This window comes from Diorhabda sublineata, chromosome 7 (assembly GCF_026230105.1).
Source record: "Diorhabda sublineata isolate icDioSubl1.1 chromosome 7, icDioSubl1.1, whole genome shotgun sequence".
NCBI classification, from domain to species: Eukaryota; Metazoa; Arthropoda; class Insecta; order Coleoptera; family Chrysomelidae; genus Diorhabda; species Diorhabda sublineata.
In genome coordinates, this window is record NC_079480.1 from 114,603 (window position 1) to 134,484 (window position 19,882).

The 19,882-nt window shown below is 31.8% G+C and overlaps 1 protein-coding gene across 1 annotated transcript in view; it reads right to left on the minus strand.

Moving 5' to 3' along the window:
• Positions 1 to 19,882, minus strand: part of LOC130447067 (uncharacterized) — a 54,892-nt gene that overhangs the window by 22,809 nt on the left and 12,201 nt on the right. The window contains exons 3-7 of the mRNA XM_056783694.1: positions 5,936 to 6,122; positions 2,125 to 2,295; positions 1,901 to 2,055; positions 1,689 to 1,840; positions 1,286 to 1,625 (exon numbers count right to left, since the gene is read on the minus strand). Of these exons, the coding sequence (XP_056639672.1) occupies positions 1,286 to 1,625; positions 1,689 to 1,840; positions 1,901 to 2,055; positions 2,125 to 2,295; positions 5,936 to 6,122 (1,005 nt within the window). The remainder of the gene's footprint in view (positions 1 to 1,285; positions 1,626 to 1,688; positions 1,841 to 1,900; positions 2,056 to 2,124; positions 2,296 to 5,935; positions 6,123 to 19,882) is intronic.

Below are 19,882 nucleotides of genomic sequence, written 5' to 3' on the forward strand. Positions count from 1 at the left end.
AGATCGCTGAATAAGTCACAGAAAACTGCAAAAAAAGTTACAGGAAACTGTGAAAATGATCACAGAAAACTGTGAAAAGGATGGGGATTGAACGAGTCACTGGAAACTGTGGAAAAAAGCCACAAAAAACTGTGTTAATGGTCACAGAAAACTGTGAAAGGATTTAGATCGACAGATCGTTGAATAAGTCACAGAAAACTGCGAAAAAAGTTATAGGAAACTGTGAAAATGATCACAGAAAACTGTGAAAAGGATAGATTGAACGAGTCACTGGAAACTGTGGAAAAAAGCCACAAAAAACTGTGTTAATGATCACAGAAAAATGTGAAAGGATTTATATCGACAGATCGCTGAATAAGTCACAGAAAACTGTGAAAAAAGTTACAGGAAACTGTGTTAATGATCACAGAAAACTGTGAAAGGAATAGAGATTGAACAAGTCACTGGAAACTGTGGAAAAAAGCCACAAAAAACTGTGTTAATGATCACAGAAAACTGCGAAAGGATTTAGATCGACAGATCGCTGAATAAGTCACAGAAAACTGTGAAAAAAGTTACAGGAAACTGTGAAAATGATCACAGAAAACTGTGAAAAGGATAGGGATTGAACGAGTCACTGGAAACTGTGGAAAAAAGCCACAAAAAACTGTGTTAATGATCACAGAAAACTGTAAAAGGATTTAGATCGACAGATCGTTGAATAAGTCACAGAAAACTGCGAAAAAAGTTACAGGAAACTGTGAAAATGATCACAGAAAACTGTGAAAAGGATAGGGATTGAACGAGTCACTGGAAACTGTGGAAAAAAGCCACAAAAAACTGTGTTAATGATCACAGAAAACTGTGAAAGGATTTAGATCGACAGATCGCTGAATAAGTCACAGAAAACTGCGAAAAAAGTTACAGGAAACTGTGAAAATGATCACAGAAAACTGTGAAAAGGATGGGGATTGAACGAGTCACTGGAAACTGGAAAAAAGCCACAAAAAACTGTGTTAATGATCACAGAAAACTGTGAAAGGATTTAGATCGACAGATCGTTGAATAAGTCACAGAAAACTGTGAAAAAAGTTACAGGAAACTGTGTTAATGATCACAGAAAACTGTGAAAGGAATAGGGATTGAACAAGTCACTGGAAACTGTGGAAAAATCACAGGAAATTGTGAAAAGGATCACGGTAGATAGATGGCGTTGTAATAATGGTAATAATCCAATTAAAAACAATTTTCCACTCGAATTAGAAAACAGACAACAACAAACAAACAAAAAACAAAAAAAACTTACTGCAAACAATCGGTTGCGAACAGACTTGCAGAGTCTCTTTGTTCCCATCGTCCAAGGTAATGGTGGTCCTGAAGATCATCCGACATTTAGTCGATTTCTTCTTCGGTCTATTACCCAATTGATCCGGAAACCGATGTTCGACGTCGACGTTCCTTTCCTTCAATATCCCGACGCAATCGCAAATCGCTTTCATATCTTTCGAAGGATCCAATTGCAATTCGATAACGCAAGTCCCTTCGATTTTCGTTTCCGTACAAGGCGTCGAATTTTTCCCGCTCACTTTACACGCCTGGTAGAAAATGTGGGGCGAAATCCTACCGGCGTCCGTGCCTATATAAACCTTCAAAAAGGTTAAAAGGTTAACATTGAGGGATAAATCTCTATTATCGATATTACGTCTTACTTGCAACGTTGCCGGTTGGTAATAATTCAACAATTGCACTACCGGAAAACCGTTTCCTTCTCTATCTTTAACCGCCCCCCGGCTACCTTCCGTTTGGTACCGAGCTCGGTGTTGTTGTTCCGGTTGTTTCAATATTTGCAAAGAGACGTTTGCTAAAAAAAAATCGTTTTTTCATTATTATTTTCACTATTTTTTTTTGTTTATATATTTACAATATCTCGACGTTGCCATCAGTTGCGTCGTCAGCGGTATTATTCCCGTTGAAGATTGTTTATTATCGAACGGTACGTTTCTCGGTACCGATCTAACTGCGGTACCATTATCGAGGGGAGAAGATATCGCGTTTGTGGGCGCCGATCTACTCAAACTGAAAATCAAAAAAAAAAAAAAAGAACGTTTCGATCGCGATTCCGCGGCATATCTCAAAAATGCTTACGAGATGTTATCTTTGGAGGTTAGGACGTTTTCCGGAAAACAATAATTGTCGTTTGCCTCTTCTCGTTCCAATTTGACGTCAATTTTTTGTCTTTTCGATTCCGATCTTTCGCCGGTCCAAGTCAAACGATCGGATCGATGGTGATGCGGATCCATGTGATGATCTCCGAAACTAGTACAAACAAATTCCAATAATTAAAAGAAAATTTATACCAACACCTCGACGAATACATAAAGACATAGATTTATAATAGATAACGCCCTCTAGCGACGTTTACTCCGAAGTACTACACCTGGAAGCGTTTCTGGTGTATTCTGGAAAGGAATTGATGCCCCAAACGTACCTGGCATGATCTAAAAATGTTTTTTTGGGTAGCAAAGTTTAGACGAGACTGTACGCGATCTAGGAAGACCAGCAACGTAGTGGTCGACTCCATAATATCCACAAGGATTGTCTTTTAGTTAAAGTGCGCGATCTAGCGGACGTGGCAAGCGTATCCAAAGAGTATTTGGTAACGTTGAAGCAAAAAGTGCCGAAATAACCGAAAATTTAGGTAGGCGAAAGCTGTGCGCTAAACGGATACCGCGTTTGGTCGAAATAGAACAAAAACATCATCGTGAAGATGTTTTCAATCGAATTGGATACATCGCTTCAAATCAGACACGAAAGAACATTGGAAACGACGGATTGAAAATGGAAAATCGATTCAGGTCCAACTATTTGACGTTCGAGCGTGCAAAAACTGCCGGATTTAGTTCAGAAGATGTTTTCTCGTCAATACAACGCACCAGCTTTATTCCAGCGTTATTCCAATGACCAAAATTAATGGATTAGAACTTGAATTGACACTCTATTCGCCAGATTTAGTCCCTTCTTTCTGACTCGGCGGTCAAAGATTTTTAAACAATGAAAACGTGATGGTTATTTTTATAAACTGTAATTTTTTCAAAAAAAAATGAACTAAAAGTAGATTAGTTGGAAAATAAACAAACTTTTCGTGTTTTATTTGTTGTGCCAGGTTCTTTTGGGACTTTCCTCGTATATATATATTGAAGATACCCCTTTCAGAATGTAAAAAATGTTTCAAACGCGTCCAAAAAATAAAAAATAACGAAGCAATATGTAAGTAAATATGTACCAACGAACCCGGAAAATAAAACAAAAAAACATTTTCTAAATTGTTATTTTCGGAATAGCACCGGTATATTCGATTCGGTGTTCAAGGTCGTTGTGAAGACGAGCGAACGAGAAAGTTGTTTGAAGAAAAAGTTTGTTTTGTTTTTAAAATTCCAACGGCAAATATCTAATTTCGAGAAAAACTAAAATCAAAAAAATGAATGTAATTTTCGAAACTTACGAAAATAATTTGGTAATCCTCTTATCTTTGCATTATTTGTATTTCGGGTACAGAATTCAAGATAACACTAAGAAAAAACATTCGTCGCAAATACGAAATGTAAAAACCGTCACACCGATGATGCGTCATTAAAACTGAAAATTGTTCTTTTCTAAATTTTTGAGAAATTTCGTTTTGTGACCAACCACGAAAACAAATTTAATTTCAATTAGAATGAAATTAATATTTAAACAATAACTTATGCGGTAAATAATATGGCTAATAGGCATTTAACGACGATAATTTTATGTCGTAGTTGAAATGTGTTTACGGGGGTTAACTCAGAAGATGTTATATACGTCAAAACAATTAAAAATAAAATATAGTATTGTTATAGAATAAAATTCATTTTTTTTCCTTAAATATAAAGACACCGATTGATTTTTTATACACAAATTTATAATATAATCTAGTAAAAATTTTTTTAAGGTTAGTTTTCACATTTCCCTGGTTGAAATCCCTTTTTTTCTGATGAGTTTTTTTCTTTTCTGTTTGCACTTTTTCTAATTTTCTTTTTTAAAGCAAATTTCGTGTTTTTTTTATTATTTTCGCGCCATATTTCGCACTGATCGTTCTACATCGTTGCCAGTCGATTGGAATTGACTTAGTTAATTTGAATATTTTTTTTTCCAGAAATTTCGACACCGTATACATAAAAAAATTCATACAATCTTTGCGAAATACCCCGAATCGTTTTTATCCTAAATCGATATCTTGTACTTTTTTGAATTTGCAAAATAAAACATCGGAATCTTTTTCGAAAAAGTCTATTTTATAAATTTAAAGAATTTGGCCTCATCAAGTTATTCAAAATCGAAATCGGCTCTTCGTAACGAAATTAGAGCCCAAAAACTGAAAATTTGCAAATTTTTCGAAATCAGTATCCGGTTTATTAGAAAATTTCTTTCGAATCGCCGGTTTTCCCCGAAATTTAATCACTTTAATCAATTATAACAAGCTAAACAAGAAATTAATCAGCCAAAGATGTGAATTACGATAAATAATTTGAATTATAACAAGCTAAACGAGAAATTAATCAGCCAAAAATGTGAATTACGATGAATAGTTACGAATATAACAAGCTAAACGAGAAATTAATCAGCCAAAAATGTGAATTACGATGAATAGTTACGAATATAACAAGCTAAACGAGAAATTAATCAGCCAAAAATGTGAATTACGATGAATAGTTACGAATATAACAAGCTAAACGAGAAATTAATCAGCCAAAAATGTGAATTACGATAAATAATTTCAATTATAACAAGCTAAACGAGAAATTAATCAGCCAAAAATGTGAATTACGATAAATAATTTCAATTATAACAAGCTAAACGAGAAATTAATCAGCCAAAAATGTAAATTACGATAAATAATTTCAATTATAACAAGCTAAACGAGAAATTAATCAGCCAAAAATGTGAATTACGATAAATAATTTCAATTATAACAAGCTAAACGAGAAATTAATCAGCCAAAAATATGAATTACGAAAAATAATTTCAATTATAACAAGCTAAACGAGAAATTAATCAGCCAAAAATGTGAATTACGATAAATAATTTCAATTATAACAAGCTAAACGAGAAATTAATCAGCCAAAAATGTGAATTACGATAAATAATTTCAATTATAACAAGCTAAACGAGAAATTAATCAGCCAAAAATGTGAATTACGATAAATAATTTCAATTATAACAAGCTAAACGAGAAATTAATCAGCCAAAAATGTGAATTACGATAAATAATTTCAATTATAACAAGCTAAACGAGAAATTAATCAGCCAAAAATGTGAATTACGAAAAATAATTTCAATTATAACAAGCTAAACGAGAAATTCATTCGGAATAAATCAATCGAAACACAAGAATTAGTGTATAATCAATAAGGTTCTCATTTTTTTGTGATTTATAGTTTTTCTACGTGCTATTGGAGCAAATTAACTTCATCTATTGCAGTACGTAGCAAACGCTCCATTTCTATTACTATTTTTTTACGAATTTACTTTTCATATTTTCATTTTGAAGCCTGAAATTACATTATTTGTTATTGCAATGATAGTTTCGGTTATCTCCGCGAGGTTTTTAATGACACGTCATCAATGAAAAGCCATTTATTTGATGATTTATCGAAAGTATTTGACTCGGTTACCAACAATTCTCGTTCAATTGTCACATTATCGTATCCAATACCGATAAACGCGCTTCGACGTTTGGTGATCTCGAACCACCGCGTTTCGCTGATTTTCTGCTATCGGTACTTGAATCGAGCTGATTAATTTCATGTTTAATTTGTTATAATACGAATCTAACTTTTCATTGTTTCAAAGTTTTTTCAAGTTCATCTGCGGTACTACAACTTTTTTTTTAGTGTGATTTTTTTGAAAATTAATTTCAAAATTCGAAAAAACTTACCCCAAACCGCTATCGTTGGAATTATCGCAAGGATCTAGGCTTCTTCTATACGTCGAACGCACTTTAGCGGATATTTCTTTCTGTCTCTGTAGTCCAACGTAAGATTTACCAATCGGAGGCCTACCAGGTCTTCTGGTCGGCCTCGTTTGTGCCGTCGACGTCGTACAAAGTGTCATTTTCGATTGAACTGTAACAAAAATTTGATCACAAACATAGAATAGAAACATTTTTTTCCCATCAGATACATTACGCTGATGAGATACAACGACACCGAAACCGGTCTAATACTAATTAGAGATCTGATTATTAAATAACGTTTTTAACGAACTCGTTCTCGCGGTGTTGCCGAAACTGACGAATAGACAGTTTTTGGAAACCGTGTAGGGCGCCCTCTAGCCGCGCAGTCTCGTTATTTAATAACCAGACCTCGTATACTTTAATACGTAAATGTATTTTTTAAACAAAATTTCAAATTACTTGGCAATAAATTGGAAAACTTTTGGTTTAATTTTACTTCGACTGACCCTCGTATATACTGATATTTCGATGCGGATACAATTTTTTTTATGTATATTTTCGGTTTTTATGTTCAAAATTAAATTTTTATTATAGATGAAATGTTTGTTTGACGATATAAAGTTAACTCGTGTTACGTAGCTTTCAAGGTCGAATTTATTTTTTGCAATTTTTTTTTCAGTCAGCTTTTATAACACGTTATAGTCCGGTCGACGACCGAAAACATTTGACGCGTGGCATATCAAAATTATTTTTGGTAATTTTATATATATTTTTTTTTCGGCTCTAGAAAATCGAAAAATCGTCCGATTTCGATGGATTTTTCAATTTTCAATATTTCTAACTGGTTGTTTGATTTGTCATATGGTTTTTTTGTATTTCGGAGTTAATTTATTTTCCTTATTTCGAAAATTGAACGGGCCGTTCAGGAAACGTGATCAAAATATGGTTTTTGGATTTACAATCGACTTTAAATTAATTACGCGTTATAAATTTTTTAATTATTCATTGACCGGACTAATGATTTTTGATTTTAGTACTTCTAAATCATATTCACACGACACAAACCCGTTAAAAATAGTGTCGAGAATCATTTTACATTCTTTGTTTGTTCAATCTGATAAAACTTTTGTCAACATTCATCGTCATTATTTAGCGTAACGCTGTTAATCTATATACAGGGTGATATTTTAAAGTGTCTATAGAGATTTTCGATCGGCATGTTTCTCGAAACATTAAAAACGAAGCTTCCTTACGACGGTCGCTACCAATATCATCCACACTCTCGATTAATTCAATTTACTCGCTACGTCTATTACAAAACAAACGTTGATACCTCGAACGGGTTTAATTGTCCACAAAACAACGGACGAGAGTCTCTAGGCGCCTCCTAGAGACTCTCAACACTAGTAGAGGCTAATCATCCACACTCTCGATCGATTAAGTTTCCTCGCTACGTCTATTACAAAACAGATTCTCGCGAGACGCCTCCTAGGGGCTGTTAACAACAATCTTGGCGAGTATGATATAGATTTTTTTATTTTTCCTAGTTTTGGAGTTCCTCTAGCGGGCCTCGTTATTATTTCAGCCCCGCGGGCCTTACAAATCTCAATCCGGCCCTGGGATCGATAATAGAATTGTAACGATGGATCTGGACCGCAGATAATGAAACGATGGACGTTAAATTTTTTCGTTTAAATCTTACGATTTCGCTTCCTATAAATACGTGTTGCTATGCGACCTTGAATCTAACGAACCGCATTAAATTCACTCGGATGATATTTTATCATTTTGATTATTATCGTCTATTAGAAAAACGGAGTCAGTGATAAAAGATAATTTATTAGGATGGCACGTTCTATTTGAGTATTCGATAGTTTTAGATTTCGATCGAATACGATTCGTTGGTATTTTCAAGGTTTCCCATTTCGTTTTTTATTTTTCTAACGGCGTTTCGTACAACATGTACGTAAACAAATTGAAAATAAAACCGTGAAAAACTGTTAATTCTTGTATACATCAACGAAGCAATATACACACAAAAGCCGCGCGAGTCGAATCTCTAGGAGCCGCGTAGGTAAAGTTAAAAGTATGTTGGTATGCTGGTTTTTCCTAAAACGTGCTACCAAGTATATTACATATATAAATATACGTTATATGTCGATAAAATGAACTCGATTCGAGCGTACCGAATCTCTAGGAGCAGCGTAGCTGAGATCTAGACGTTCGCTGATCCGAGATAAGAGAAAGTGAACTTACAGTTCGATTTAACGCATTTCCTGAGTTCGTGTACTAGGGGGGGGGGGGTCATGGAATAAAGTGAAAGGTAAAAGTATGTTGGTATGCTGGTTTTTTTTTGTAAATTTTTTGGATTCGGAAATTAACTTCCTTAATTCCCTGAGTCAGACATATTGGTCAGTCGGGGTTTGGAAGTTGTGAATGGAAAAATGGTTGCAATTTCTTGAATTTTCGACGGAAATTTTAAAGAATTCTCTAAAAATCGAATAACTTTTAGAAAAATCGTTGTAATTTCTCGAATTTTCGACAGAAATTTTGAGGAATTCTTTAAAAATCGAATAATTTTCGTAAAAAATCGTTGCAATTTCTTGAAATTTCTAAAAATCGAATAATTTTCGTAAAAATCGTTGCAATTTCTTGAATTTTCTAAAAATCGAATAATTTTCGTAAAAATCTTTGAAATTTCTCGTATTTTCGACAGAAATTTTGAAGAATTCTCTAAAAATCGAATAACCTTCGGAAAATCGTAGCAATTTTTCGAATTTTCGATAGAAATTTTGAAGATTTCTCGAAAAATCGAATAACCTTCGGAAAATCGTAGCAATTTCTCAAATTTTCGACAGAAATTTTGAAGAATTCTCTAAAAATCGAACAACTTTTGGAAAAATCTTTGCAATTTCTCGTATTTTCGACAGAAATTTTGAAGAATTCTCTAAAAATCGATGAATTTTTAAAAAATCGTTGCAATCACGCCAAATATTGTTAAATACGTACGTAATAGAAAGAGCACGCGGAGCACATTTACATTTTTTTATCTATCTTATATCTGTATCCAAAATGTGCGACAATTTTTTTGAAAAATAAATAAAATACGCTTGTGTATGTGGAGCTTTAACGAAATACAAAATTACTCCTATCTAGACATTGTACGGATTACGCAATTTTCAAACATCAACAAAAAAATAATAAATTTCAAATATTTACACAATTTATAAACGCGTGCTAATTTGTAGACAAATTGTTCAATGGCGCATTATATATAAAGCAGTAAAGTACAAGCTGCTAACGACCATTTTTATGACCCTGTATATAAATTGTGTTGAGTAATTAAATTTATATATACGACGGTTTAAATTTCAAATGACTAATTTTCACTTCATCAAAATGGTAAAATTCTAATCGATCGATATTGCGAATTACCTCGAAGCCGGCCCTGTGTAATATTTCTATATATTATTATTATTATTTTTCAAAATATTCTCCATTATGATTAATGCACTTTTTCGTGCGTTTAAACCAATTTTGTTCAATTTCGATTGAGGTAGATCCAAAACACGTGATTTGACGTTTCTTCGGGTGTAGAAAAACTTTCTAAACACGCAATTTATTTTTGATCAAGAAATCAATGGGTGACAAATGAGGACTGTATGATGGATGATTCAATAATTCGATATTTGGACTGTTCAAAAACGTTTTTGTTTGGAATGCAGCGAACTTTCAATTCTAGCAATTTTTTGAACTTCTTGAATTTAATGGAGATTTTAGAGAATTCTTTAAAAATAGAATAACTTTTGGAAAATCGTTGCAATTTCTCGAATTTTCGACAGATCTTTTAAAGAATTCTCTAAAAATCGAATAACTTTTGGAAAAATCGTTGCAATTTCTCGAATTTTCGACGAAACTTTTTGATGAATTCTCTAAAAAACGAATAACTTTTGAATAAATCGAATAACTTTTAGAAAATCGTTGCAATTTCTCGAATTTTCGACAGAAATTTTGAAGAATTCTTTAAAAATCGAATAACTTTCGTAAAAATCGTTGCATTTTTTCGAATTTTCGACAGAAATTTTAAAGAATTCTCTAAAAATCGAATAACTTTTGGAAAATCGTTGCAATTTCTCGAATTTTCGACAGATAGTTTGAAGAATTCTCTAAAAATCGAATAACTTTTGGAAAATCGTTGCAATTTCTCGAATTTTCGACAGATCTTTTAAAGAATTCTCTAAAAATCGAATAACTTTTGGAAAAATCGTTGCAATTTCTCGAATTTTCGACGAAACTTTTTGATGAATTCTCTAAAAAACGAATAACTTTTGAATAAATCGAATAACTTTTAGAAAATCGTTGCAATTTCTCAAATTTTCGACAGAAATTTTGAAGAATTCTTTAAAAATCGAATAACTTTTGGAAAATCGTTGCAATTTCTCGAATTTTCGACAGATAGTTTGAAGAATTCTCTAAAAATCGAATAACTTTTGAATAAATCGAATAACTTTTAGAAAATCGTTGCAATTTCTCGAATTTTCGTCAGATAGTTTGAAGAATTCTCTAAAAATCGAATAACTTTTGGAAAATCGTTGCAATTTCTCGAATTTTCGACAGATAGTTTGAAGAATTCTCTAAAAATCGAATAACTTTTGGAAAATCGTTGCAATTTCTCGAATTTTCGACAGATAGTTTGAAGAATTCTCTAAAAATCGAATAACTTTTGAAAAAATCGAATAACTTTTGGAAAATCGTTGCAATCTCTCGAATTTTCGACAGAAATTTTGAAGAATTCTCGAAAAATCGAATAACTTTTGGAAAATCGTTGCAATTTCTCGAATTTTCGACAGAAGTTTTGAAGAATTTTTTAAAAATCGAGTAACTTTCGTAAAAATCGTTGCAATTTCTTGAATTTTCGACAGTAATTTTAAAGAATTCTCTAAAAATCGAATAACTTTTGAAAAAATCGAATAACTTCTGGAAAATCGTTGCAATTTCTCGAATTTTCGACAGATAGTTTGAAGAATTCTCTAAAAATCGAATAACTTTTGAAAAAATCGAATAACTTTTGGAAAATCGTTGCAATTTCTCGAATTTTCGACAGATAGTTTGAAGAATTCTCTAAAAATCGAATAACTTTTGAAAAAATCGAATAACTTTTGGAAAATCGTTGCAATTTCTCGAATTTTCGACAGATAGTTTGAAGAATTCTCTAAAAATCGAATAACTTTTGAAAAAATCGAATAACTTTTGGAAAATCGTTGCAATCTCTCGAATTTTCGACAGAAATTTTGAAGAATTCTCGAAAAATCGAATAACTTTTGGAAAATCGTTGCAATTTCTCGAATTTTCGACAGAAGTTTTGAAGAATTCTTTAAAAATCGAGTAACTTTCGTAAAAACCGTTGCAATTTCTCGAATTTTCGACAGTAATTTTAAAGAATTCTCTAAAAATCGAATAACTTTTGAAAAAATCGAATAACTTCTGGAAAATCGTTGCAATTTCTCGAATTTTCGACAGATAGTTTGAAGAATTCTCTAAAAATCGAATAACTTTTGAAAAAATCGAATAACTTTTGGAAAATCGTTGCAATCTCTCGAATTTTCGACAGATAGTTTGAAGAATTCTCTAAAAATCGAATAACTTTTGAAAAAATCGAATAACTTTTGGAAAATCGTTGCAATCTCTCGAATTTTCGACAGATAGTTTGAAGAATTCTCTAAAAATCGAATAACTTTTGAAAAAATCGAATAACTTTTGGAAAATCGTTGCAATTTCTTGAATTTTCGTCAGAAATTTTGAAGAATTCTCTAAAAATCGAATAACTTTTTGAAAAATATTTTTTCTTCGACACACTATACTCATTACCAAAACCGTTTTCTGTATTCGATATTAAAAAAAAATTTCTGTACGTTACCAATTTATTCAGCCACATTGTATATTAGTAACGGAACGAAATTATTGATAAAAATTAATATTGTTTACAAAATACACGACATGGTTTATCCATTCACTTTTTTAATTTTTATATATATATAAAAAAAAAAATCTCGCTTGAAAAATATCAATAAACAAGGTAACCCGCTTTTTAATTGTAATAAACCACATAACTGACCTCATATTTCGATGTCTTACAAAGGTTACTAACCCATTAAATATGCATATACAACAAGTTGTATATATGTTATATCAATTCTCGCGAGAAATTGTACAATTTTTCCATGTTTCATTCAACAGTGAACGAATTCGTCAAGTTTTTTCAACAAACAACATACCACGACATGTATACCAACTTAATCGATTGTTGATTTCATTCGAATTATGAATCTCGATGCCCGTTTCGATTTGTCAGTTTTGCAAGGTTTGTTCCAATCTGCTAATCTCGACCGGTTATTTCTGCGCAATCTCCGACTATGAACGATTCTGGTTCCAAATAACGAAAAGACTTTACCGGAAACGAACGATGTCCGAGTCGGTTGGAACACGGATCGCGTAGAAACGTCAATTATCTCAATGACGGTTTCCCGATGGGTCAGAACGAAATCTCCTCGATTTCTAATAATAAACTTGGTAAATCTAAAATCAATTTAATGTCGAATTAAAATTCGGTAGGTTTGATTCGAAAATTATACACGTTATGTAAATTAATTTCAAATGATTTCTCGTCGAGTATATATGACGCACAAATGAGAACGTAAAAATAAAAGTCAACAAGTAACAAACAACTTATCTTTGTGTTGATGTTGTTGACATAATTATTTAGGACAACTTTATAATTGGAGTTTAATGAGTATGCGTGATACGGGGGGCGTACGATAAAATTAGGTGATTCGAAGGGAAATGGGGGATTGAAGAATTTTTGAAAATGTCGATCGATTTTTTAGAGAATATCAACGATATATTTCTTAAAATTTTTGATATTTTCACAAAAATCTTGGAAATCCATCAATTTTTAGGGAAATTCGAAGTAATTTCTGGAAATTTTCGTATAAATTTTAGAGAATTCTCGAAATTCAAACGATTTTTTGGAAATTTGAGTTTGAAATTTTGATATTTTTAGAGAATTCTTGGAAAATTCGAACAATTTCATTAAATTTTCGGTCTTTTTACAAAATTCTTGGAAATAAATCAACTTTTAGGGCAATTCGAAGTAATTTATGGAAATCTAGAAGAAAATTTTAGAAAATTCTCGAAAAATTTCTTCAAATAATGACAACGAGCTCGATTTTTTAGAAAAATGTTTGAAATCGAGTAAATTTGTGGAAAATTGAAGCAATTTCTTTAAATTTTCGTATAAATTTTAGAGAATTATCGAAATTCAAACGAGTGTTTGAAAATTTGAGTTTGAAATTTCGATATTTTTAGAGAATTCTCGGAAATTTTCTTCAAATAATGACAACGAGCTCGATTTTTTTAGAAAAATGTTTGAAATCGAGTAACTTTGTGGAAAATTGAAGCAATTTCTTTAAATTTTCGTATAAATTTTAGAGAATTATCGAAATTCAAACGAGTGTTTGAAAATTTGAGTTTGAAATTTCGATATTTTTAGAGAATTCTCGGAAATTTTCTTCAAATAATGACAACGAGCTCGATTTTTTTAGAAAAATGTTTGAAATCGAGTAACTTTGTGGAAAATTGAAGCAATTTCTTTAAATTTTCGTATAAATTTTAGAGAATTATCGAAATTCAAACGAGTGTTTGAAAATTTGAGTTTGAAATTTCGATATTTTTAGAGAATTCTCGGAAATTTTCTTCAAATAATGACAACGAGCTCGATTTTTTTAGAAAAATGTTTGAAATCGAGTAACTTTGTGGAAAATTGAAGCAATTTCTTTAAATTTTCGTATAAATTTTAGAGAATTCTCGAAATTCAAACGAGTGTTTGAAAATTTGAGTTTGAAATTTCGATATTTTTAGAGAATTCTCGGAAATTTTCTTCAAATAATGACAACGAGCTCGATTTTTTTAGAAAAATGTTTGAAATCGAGTAACTTTGTGGAAAATTGAAGCAATTTCTTTAAATTTTCGTATAAATTTTAGAGAATTCTCGAAATTCAAACGATTTTTTCGAAATTCGAGTTTGAAATTTCGATATTTTTAGATAATTCTCGGAAAATTCGAGCAATTTTTTGAAATTTTCGATCTTTTTACAAAATTCTTGGAAATCCATCAAATTTTAGGACAAATAGAAGTAATTTCTGAAAATCTAGATGGAAATTTTAGAGAATTCTCGAAAAATTTCTTCAAACAATGACAACGAGTTCGATATTTTTAGAGAATTGTGGGAAATCGAATAACTTTGTGGAAAATTGAAGCAATTTCTTTAAATTTTCGTATAAATTCTGGAGAATTCTCGAAATTCTAACGAGTTTTTCAAAATTTGAGTTTAAAATTTCGATATTTTAAGAGAATTCTCAGAAAATTCGAGCAATTTCTTCAAATTTCGATAACGAAACCGATATTTCCAAAGAATTTTTAAAAATGAAACAACTCTTTTATCTAAATTACATTTCATGGGTTTTCAACTGCTAATCGACACCAATTAAAAACATTTTAATAAATAATTTTCCAAAAAAAGAAAAAAAACATTATTTTCCAATTTAAAAACTATTTAATTCGAAACGCAGTAGTCTCGATTTTAATAATCTAATTTCAATTCGAAACTTTTATCTATCATCCCATATCATTTATCGATAACAACCGAAATTAAACTAAAAAAATATATTTCCAAGTATCCGAATCCACTAAATTAGGTCAAACTATTAAAAAATATCGAAGCAAACAAACCAATTAACGTTTATAAAAATCATTTTCTTTCCAACACTCGCAAGTCGCAAGTTTTTTCTACGTGACACTTTCCAGACCAAAATACACCCCATTTAAACCACCCCTCCGTTCGAATATCCAGCAAAAGTCCAATTTGGAAGATCCACCGATCAAAAATTTAACCCTCTGCAATCGGAAAGACCTCAAATTCTGAATCCAAAATTTCTGTCGTTTCTAGAATAGAATTTACCAACGTTGCCAGTTGTTTGTACGTAAATAGTGACTGTAATCGAACAATGGGAGGTTATCGATCCCCATTATTGACTTATTTCAGATTACATTTTTTTTTTTTATATCGATCGCGACTGGTAAATATGTTTATTATATTAATTAAATATAGACTTTAGATCATTTTCTAATAAATATGTTTGTTTGAAGTAGGTCCCGATATAGGAATCGCTCCTCTGCAGAGCTTTTTCTAACTTTTCCGACGATATAAATAACATTTTGACTGCTGTTTTCTAATCAATCCGGCCCTGGATTTTCGGCGCGTGACTCATTTCAGTTTTACAAATTTTACTAAAACCGACTCTGTCATCAAAAACAGGATCGTATTGAATATTTTTTCATCGTATTCAATATTAAAAAAATGAAAATTCGATAAAATGAGAATCTACTCGAAAAATATATTATTGAAATCTATCCGCAATTGACCCTAAATTTTTTTTAAAAAATAGTTATTTTCGACGTCTAAAAACAAAATGTGTTTCTTTCCAAACGAATGACGTAAAAATAAACATCCTGTTATATTCAAAACACCTGCGCGAACGTCGAGTTCAAAAACACAATAAACAAACTTCGCCATTTTCCAAAAATAATTTCATATTATTTTTAACCAGAAAAGATAAACACAAAAACTAGAACGAATTATACAACTAAAAATTTCGAAAATTTTATTACTGAAACACTGCCAAATCGTCTACTACATGTCGCGGAAAAATTTTCATAAATAAAATTGATAATTGGTATATAAAAAATATATCGAAAAAGTTATTTCCCGAATGCGGCCCTGTTTAAATTACTTGACACGTTCTCGCTTCGTGATAAACACGTGCATTTATTTATAGGTATATTTAATAGTTGCATCTTACTAGACAACTGTCATTAGAATGTCTAAATTCTTATTTTGTTTATATTAGTATAAATAAATATTTCAAACACATAAATTATCCAATTCATTATTGACCTTCGTATAAACGTGAAGAATCGTCCAGTCTCGTTTTGTTTCGTAAATAAAAACATTTTATTTGGCTATAAATGAATTTATATATGACGCATCTCGATAAATTATTATTAATAACCAGTTTTCAATAATAATTTTTAATTTATTTATTATTTTATATAGATTATATATATACGTAAATTAACCTAACCTCTAATTAAATAAAGTTCCGGGATTCCCGCCAAGTTACCTAACCGTTGAATTCTATTTAATTAATTCCAAAATAACATAAAATCCAATTTCAACATCGTTATTATATTATTCATAAGATTTCACTTATATTAACCACGCCACTGGTTAGTGCTTCTACGAATTATTATATTTCTTATAAGATAAAATATTTTAGTAATACATAATATCGTATATTATTTGCCCTACTTTGTCTTAACACAATGCCACAAGCAATAAATACCAAAATTATTATTATTAAATTAAATCGAGTTATGAATAAAATGGTCGGGTGATTTAGTAATAAATATGTCGAATAATTTAGGCAGTTGGTTGAAAAAATAATAATAAAACTGTATCTCACCTAAAAATTACGTATCACAGAAATTAAAACTATCACAATATTAAATCTATCAACTATATACATCACACAATCAGTTCAACTTAACACATCAATTATGTATCTTATAAAAGTAAACATCCACGATTAAAAACTTGTTGTTGGGATCTTCTCGTATTACTACGTTTTGATCGAACGAAGCGACAACCGCCACCTATAAAAGATCAAAGTGTACTAGCAGTGATCTTGAAACGTAATTTCGTTATTCAAATGTTCGCCGCTACTATCTTGATTCGTAGTTAATTGAGCGTGCGCCGTTTTCAACTAAATCATTTTGATATTTTGATTTTTGTTTATTCGTATATTGGATTTTACGAGAAAAAATTGACATTCCACATTCGGATCGAGGATATTGTAGTTTCATTGTTTATATATTTTTTCAAATATGGCGGATTTATACTTCTAATAGGTTATATTAAAAAAAAAAAAACGCTGCCAAGTTATTAAATTAGTAAATGGCAATCAGAGGTTATTGTGAAAATATATGGAAATGATAATTGTTTTGATTAATATTTTATGTGTCCTACCAATATCGATAATAATAATAATTTGGGATCAAAGGGTCAAATGACTTTTCAAAATGTCGAATATTCGTGATGTAATGCCGGCGCCATCATCTCGTCGGTATATCGTAAATCTGGAAATATCAAATGACTGGTACATAAATGAATGTTTAATAAAACAAGTTTTAATAGCAATAACCGTATCACACGTTTTATAGGGTGGACATTACGATTATAGACGGTAATTATTATTTTTGTTCCAAATATTAGTTATTACTTCAATCAAACGTACATACAGTTTGGCAACTATGTATCCAGTCGAATCAATTACATTAACAAAGAAATACAGAGTCGGCTTCAACCCAATTTTATAAGAGTTTTTTTTTCAATTATAATAAATATTATACAAGTTGTCCCTGTTACGATATATAGGTACATACAATATGATTAACTTAAACGACTAGTTCTATATACAGGGCGATTCATTTCTTTATTATATTTATTATAAAACGAGATATTAAATCTTTACAAATATTGCGTTCGATTTTTTTAGAAAATTACAGGGTGTTCCGTGGGATTGTACCAAAACAAAATTTTGTAGTTTGGAGATACAGGGTCATCTGTAATATTAGAAGATTTTTTCAATAGAAATGATTTATTTTATTTCAAATTCAATTATTGTTAAAATCTACGAAAAATATTTAAACAAAAATTACAGGGCGATCCGAAATGGTGTTTTTTGGTATTTTCAAATTTACTACCCTATATTTACTTAAATAAATGTATATTAAATAAATATAATGACACAGATATATTTGAAGTTTGGCACGCCCTGTATAAAATTTAAAGAATACTAATATAATTAATGTTTTATTTAATATGACATTTATTGAAAAAGTTTGACGATAAAGGGTCATTATTCTTGTACGGGGCCCCAGCAGATGACGTATAAATCAGCCACCCCGGGCACCAGGTACCTTTCAGGTCATCACCATCATAATATTCGTATTTGACGACCTTGAAAGCGTTCAGAATATATTTTTTGCGAATTTCATGACGAATGTTTTTGGGGCTCCTGAAGAAGATGTATAGTCCAGTCACCCTGAGCACCAGGTATTTAGTAGACATTTTTAGTCGTGATTTTCTTGTTCAGCGATCTGGGTAACCTTCAGGATATATAAATTTGACGAATGTCATAACGAATTTCATCGGGATTACAATAAACTACGTGGATGTCGTCCACATTGGGCACCAGGTACCTTGTAGACATTTTTAGTCGTGATTTTCGTGTTCAGCGATCTGGGAAACCTTCAGGATATATAAATTTGACGAATGTCATAACGAATTTCATCGGGATTACAGTAAACTACGTGGATGTCGTCCACATTGGGCACCAGGTACCTTGTAGACATTTTTAGTCGTGATTTTCGTGTTCAGCGATCTGGGAAACCTTCAGGATATATAAATTTGACGAATGTCATAACGAATTTCATCGGGATTACAGTAAACTACGTGGATGTCGTCCACATTGGGCACCAGGTACCTTGTAGACATTTTTAGTCGTGATTTTCGTGTTCAGCGATCTGGGAAACCTTCAGGATATATAAATTTGACGAATGTCATAACGAATTTCATCGGGGTTACAGTAAACTACGTGGATGTCGTCTACATTGGGCACCAGGTACCTTGTAGACATTTTTAGTCGTGATTTTCGTGTTCAGCGATCTGGGAAACCTTCAGGATATATAAATTTGACGAATGTCATAACGAATTTCATCGGGATTACAGTAAACTACGTGGATGTCGTCCACATTGGGCACCAGGTACCTTGTAGACATTTTTAGTCGTGTTTTTCGTGCTCAGCGATCTGGGAAACCTTCAGGATATATAAATTTGACGAATGTCATAACGAATTTCATCGGGGTTACAGTAAACTACGTGGATGTCGTCCACATTGGGCACCAGGTACCTTGTAGACATTTTTAGTCGTGATTTTCGTGTTCAGCGATCTGGGAAACCTTCAGGATATATAAATTTGACGAATGTCATAACGATTTTCATCGGGATTACAGTAAACTACGTGGATGTCGTCCACATTGGGCACCAGGTACCTTGTAGACATTTTTAGTCGTGATTTTCGTGTTCAGCGATCTGGGAAACCTTCAGGATATATAAATTTGACGAATGTTATAACGAATTTCATCGGGGTTACAGTAAACTACGTGGATGTCGTCCAGATTGGGCACCAGGTACCTTGTAGACATTTTTAGTCGTGATTTTCGTGTTCAGCGATCTGGGAAACCTTCAGGATATATAAATTCGACGAATGTCATAACGAATTTCATCGGGATTACAGTAAACTACGTGGATGTCGTCCACATTGGGCACCAGGTACCTTGTAGACACTTTTAGTCGTGATTTTCGTGTTCAGCGATCTGGGTAACCTTCAGGATATATAAATTTGACGAATGTCATAACGAATTTCATCGGGGTTACAATAAACTACGTGGATGTCGTGCACATTGGGCACCAGGTACCTAGTAGACACTTTTAGTCGTGATTTTCGTGTTCAGCGATCTGGGTAACCTTCAGGATATATAAATTTGACGAATGTCATAACGAATTTCATCGGGATTACAGTAAACTACGTGGATGTCGTCCACATTGGACACCAGGTACCTTGTAGATATTTTTAGTCGTGATTTTCGTGTTCAGCGATCTGGGTAACCTTCAGGATATATAAATTTGACGAATGTCATAACGAATTTCATCGGGATTACAGTAAACTACGTGGATGTCGTCCACATTGG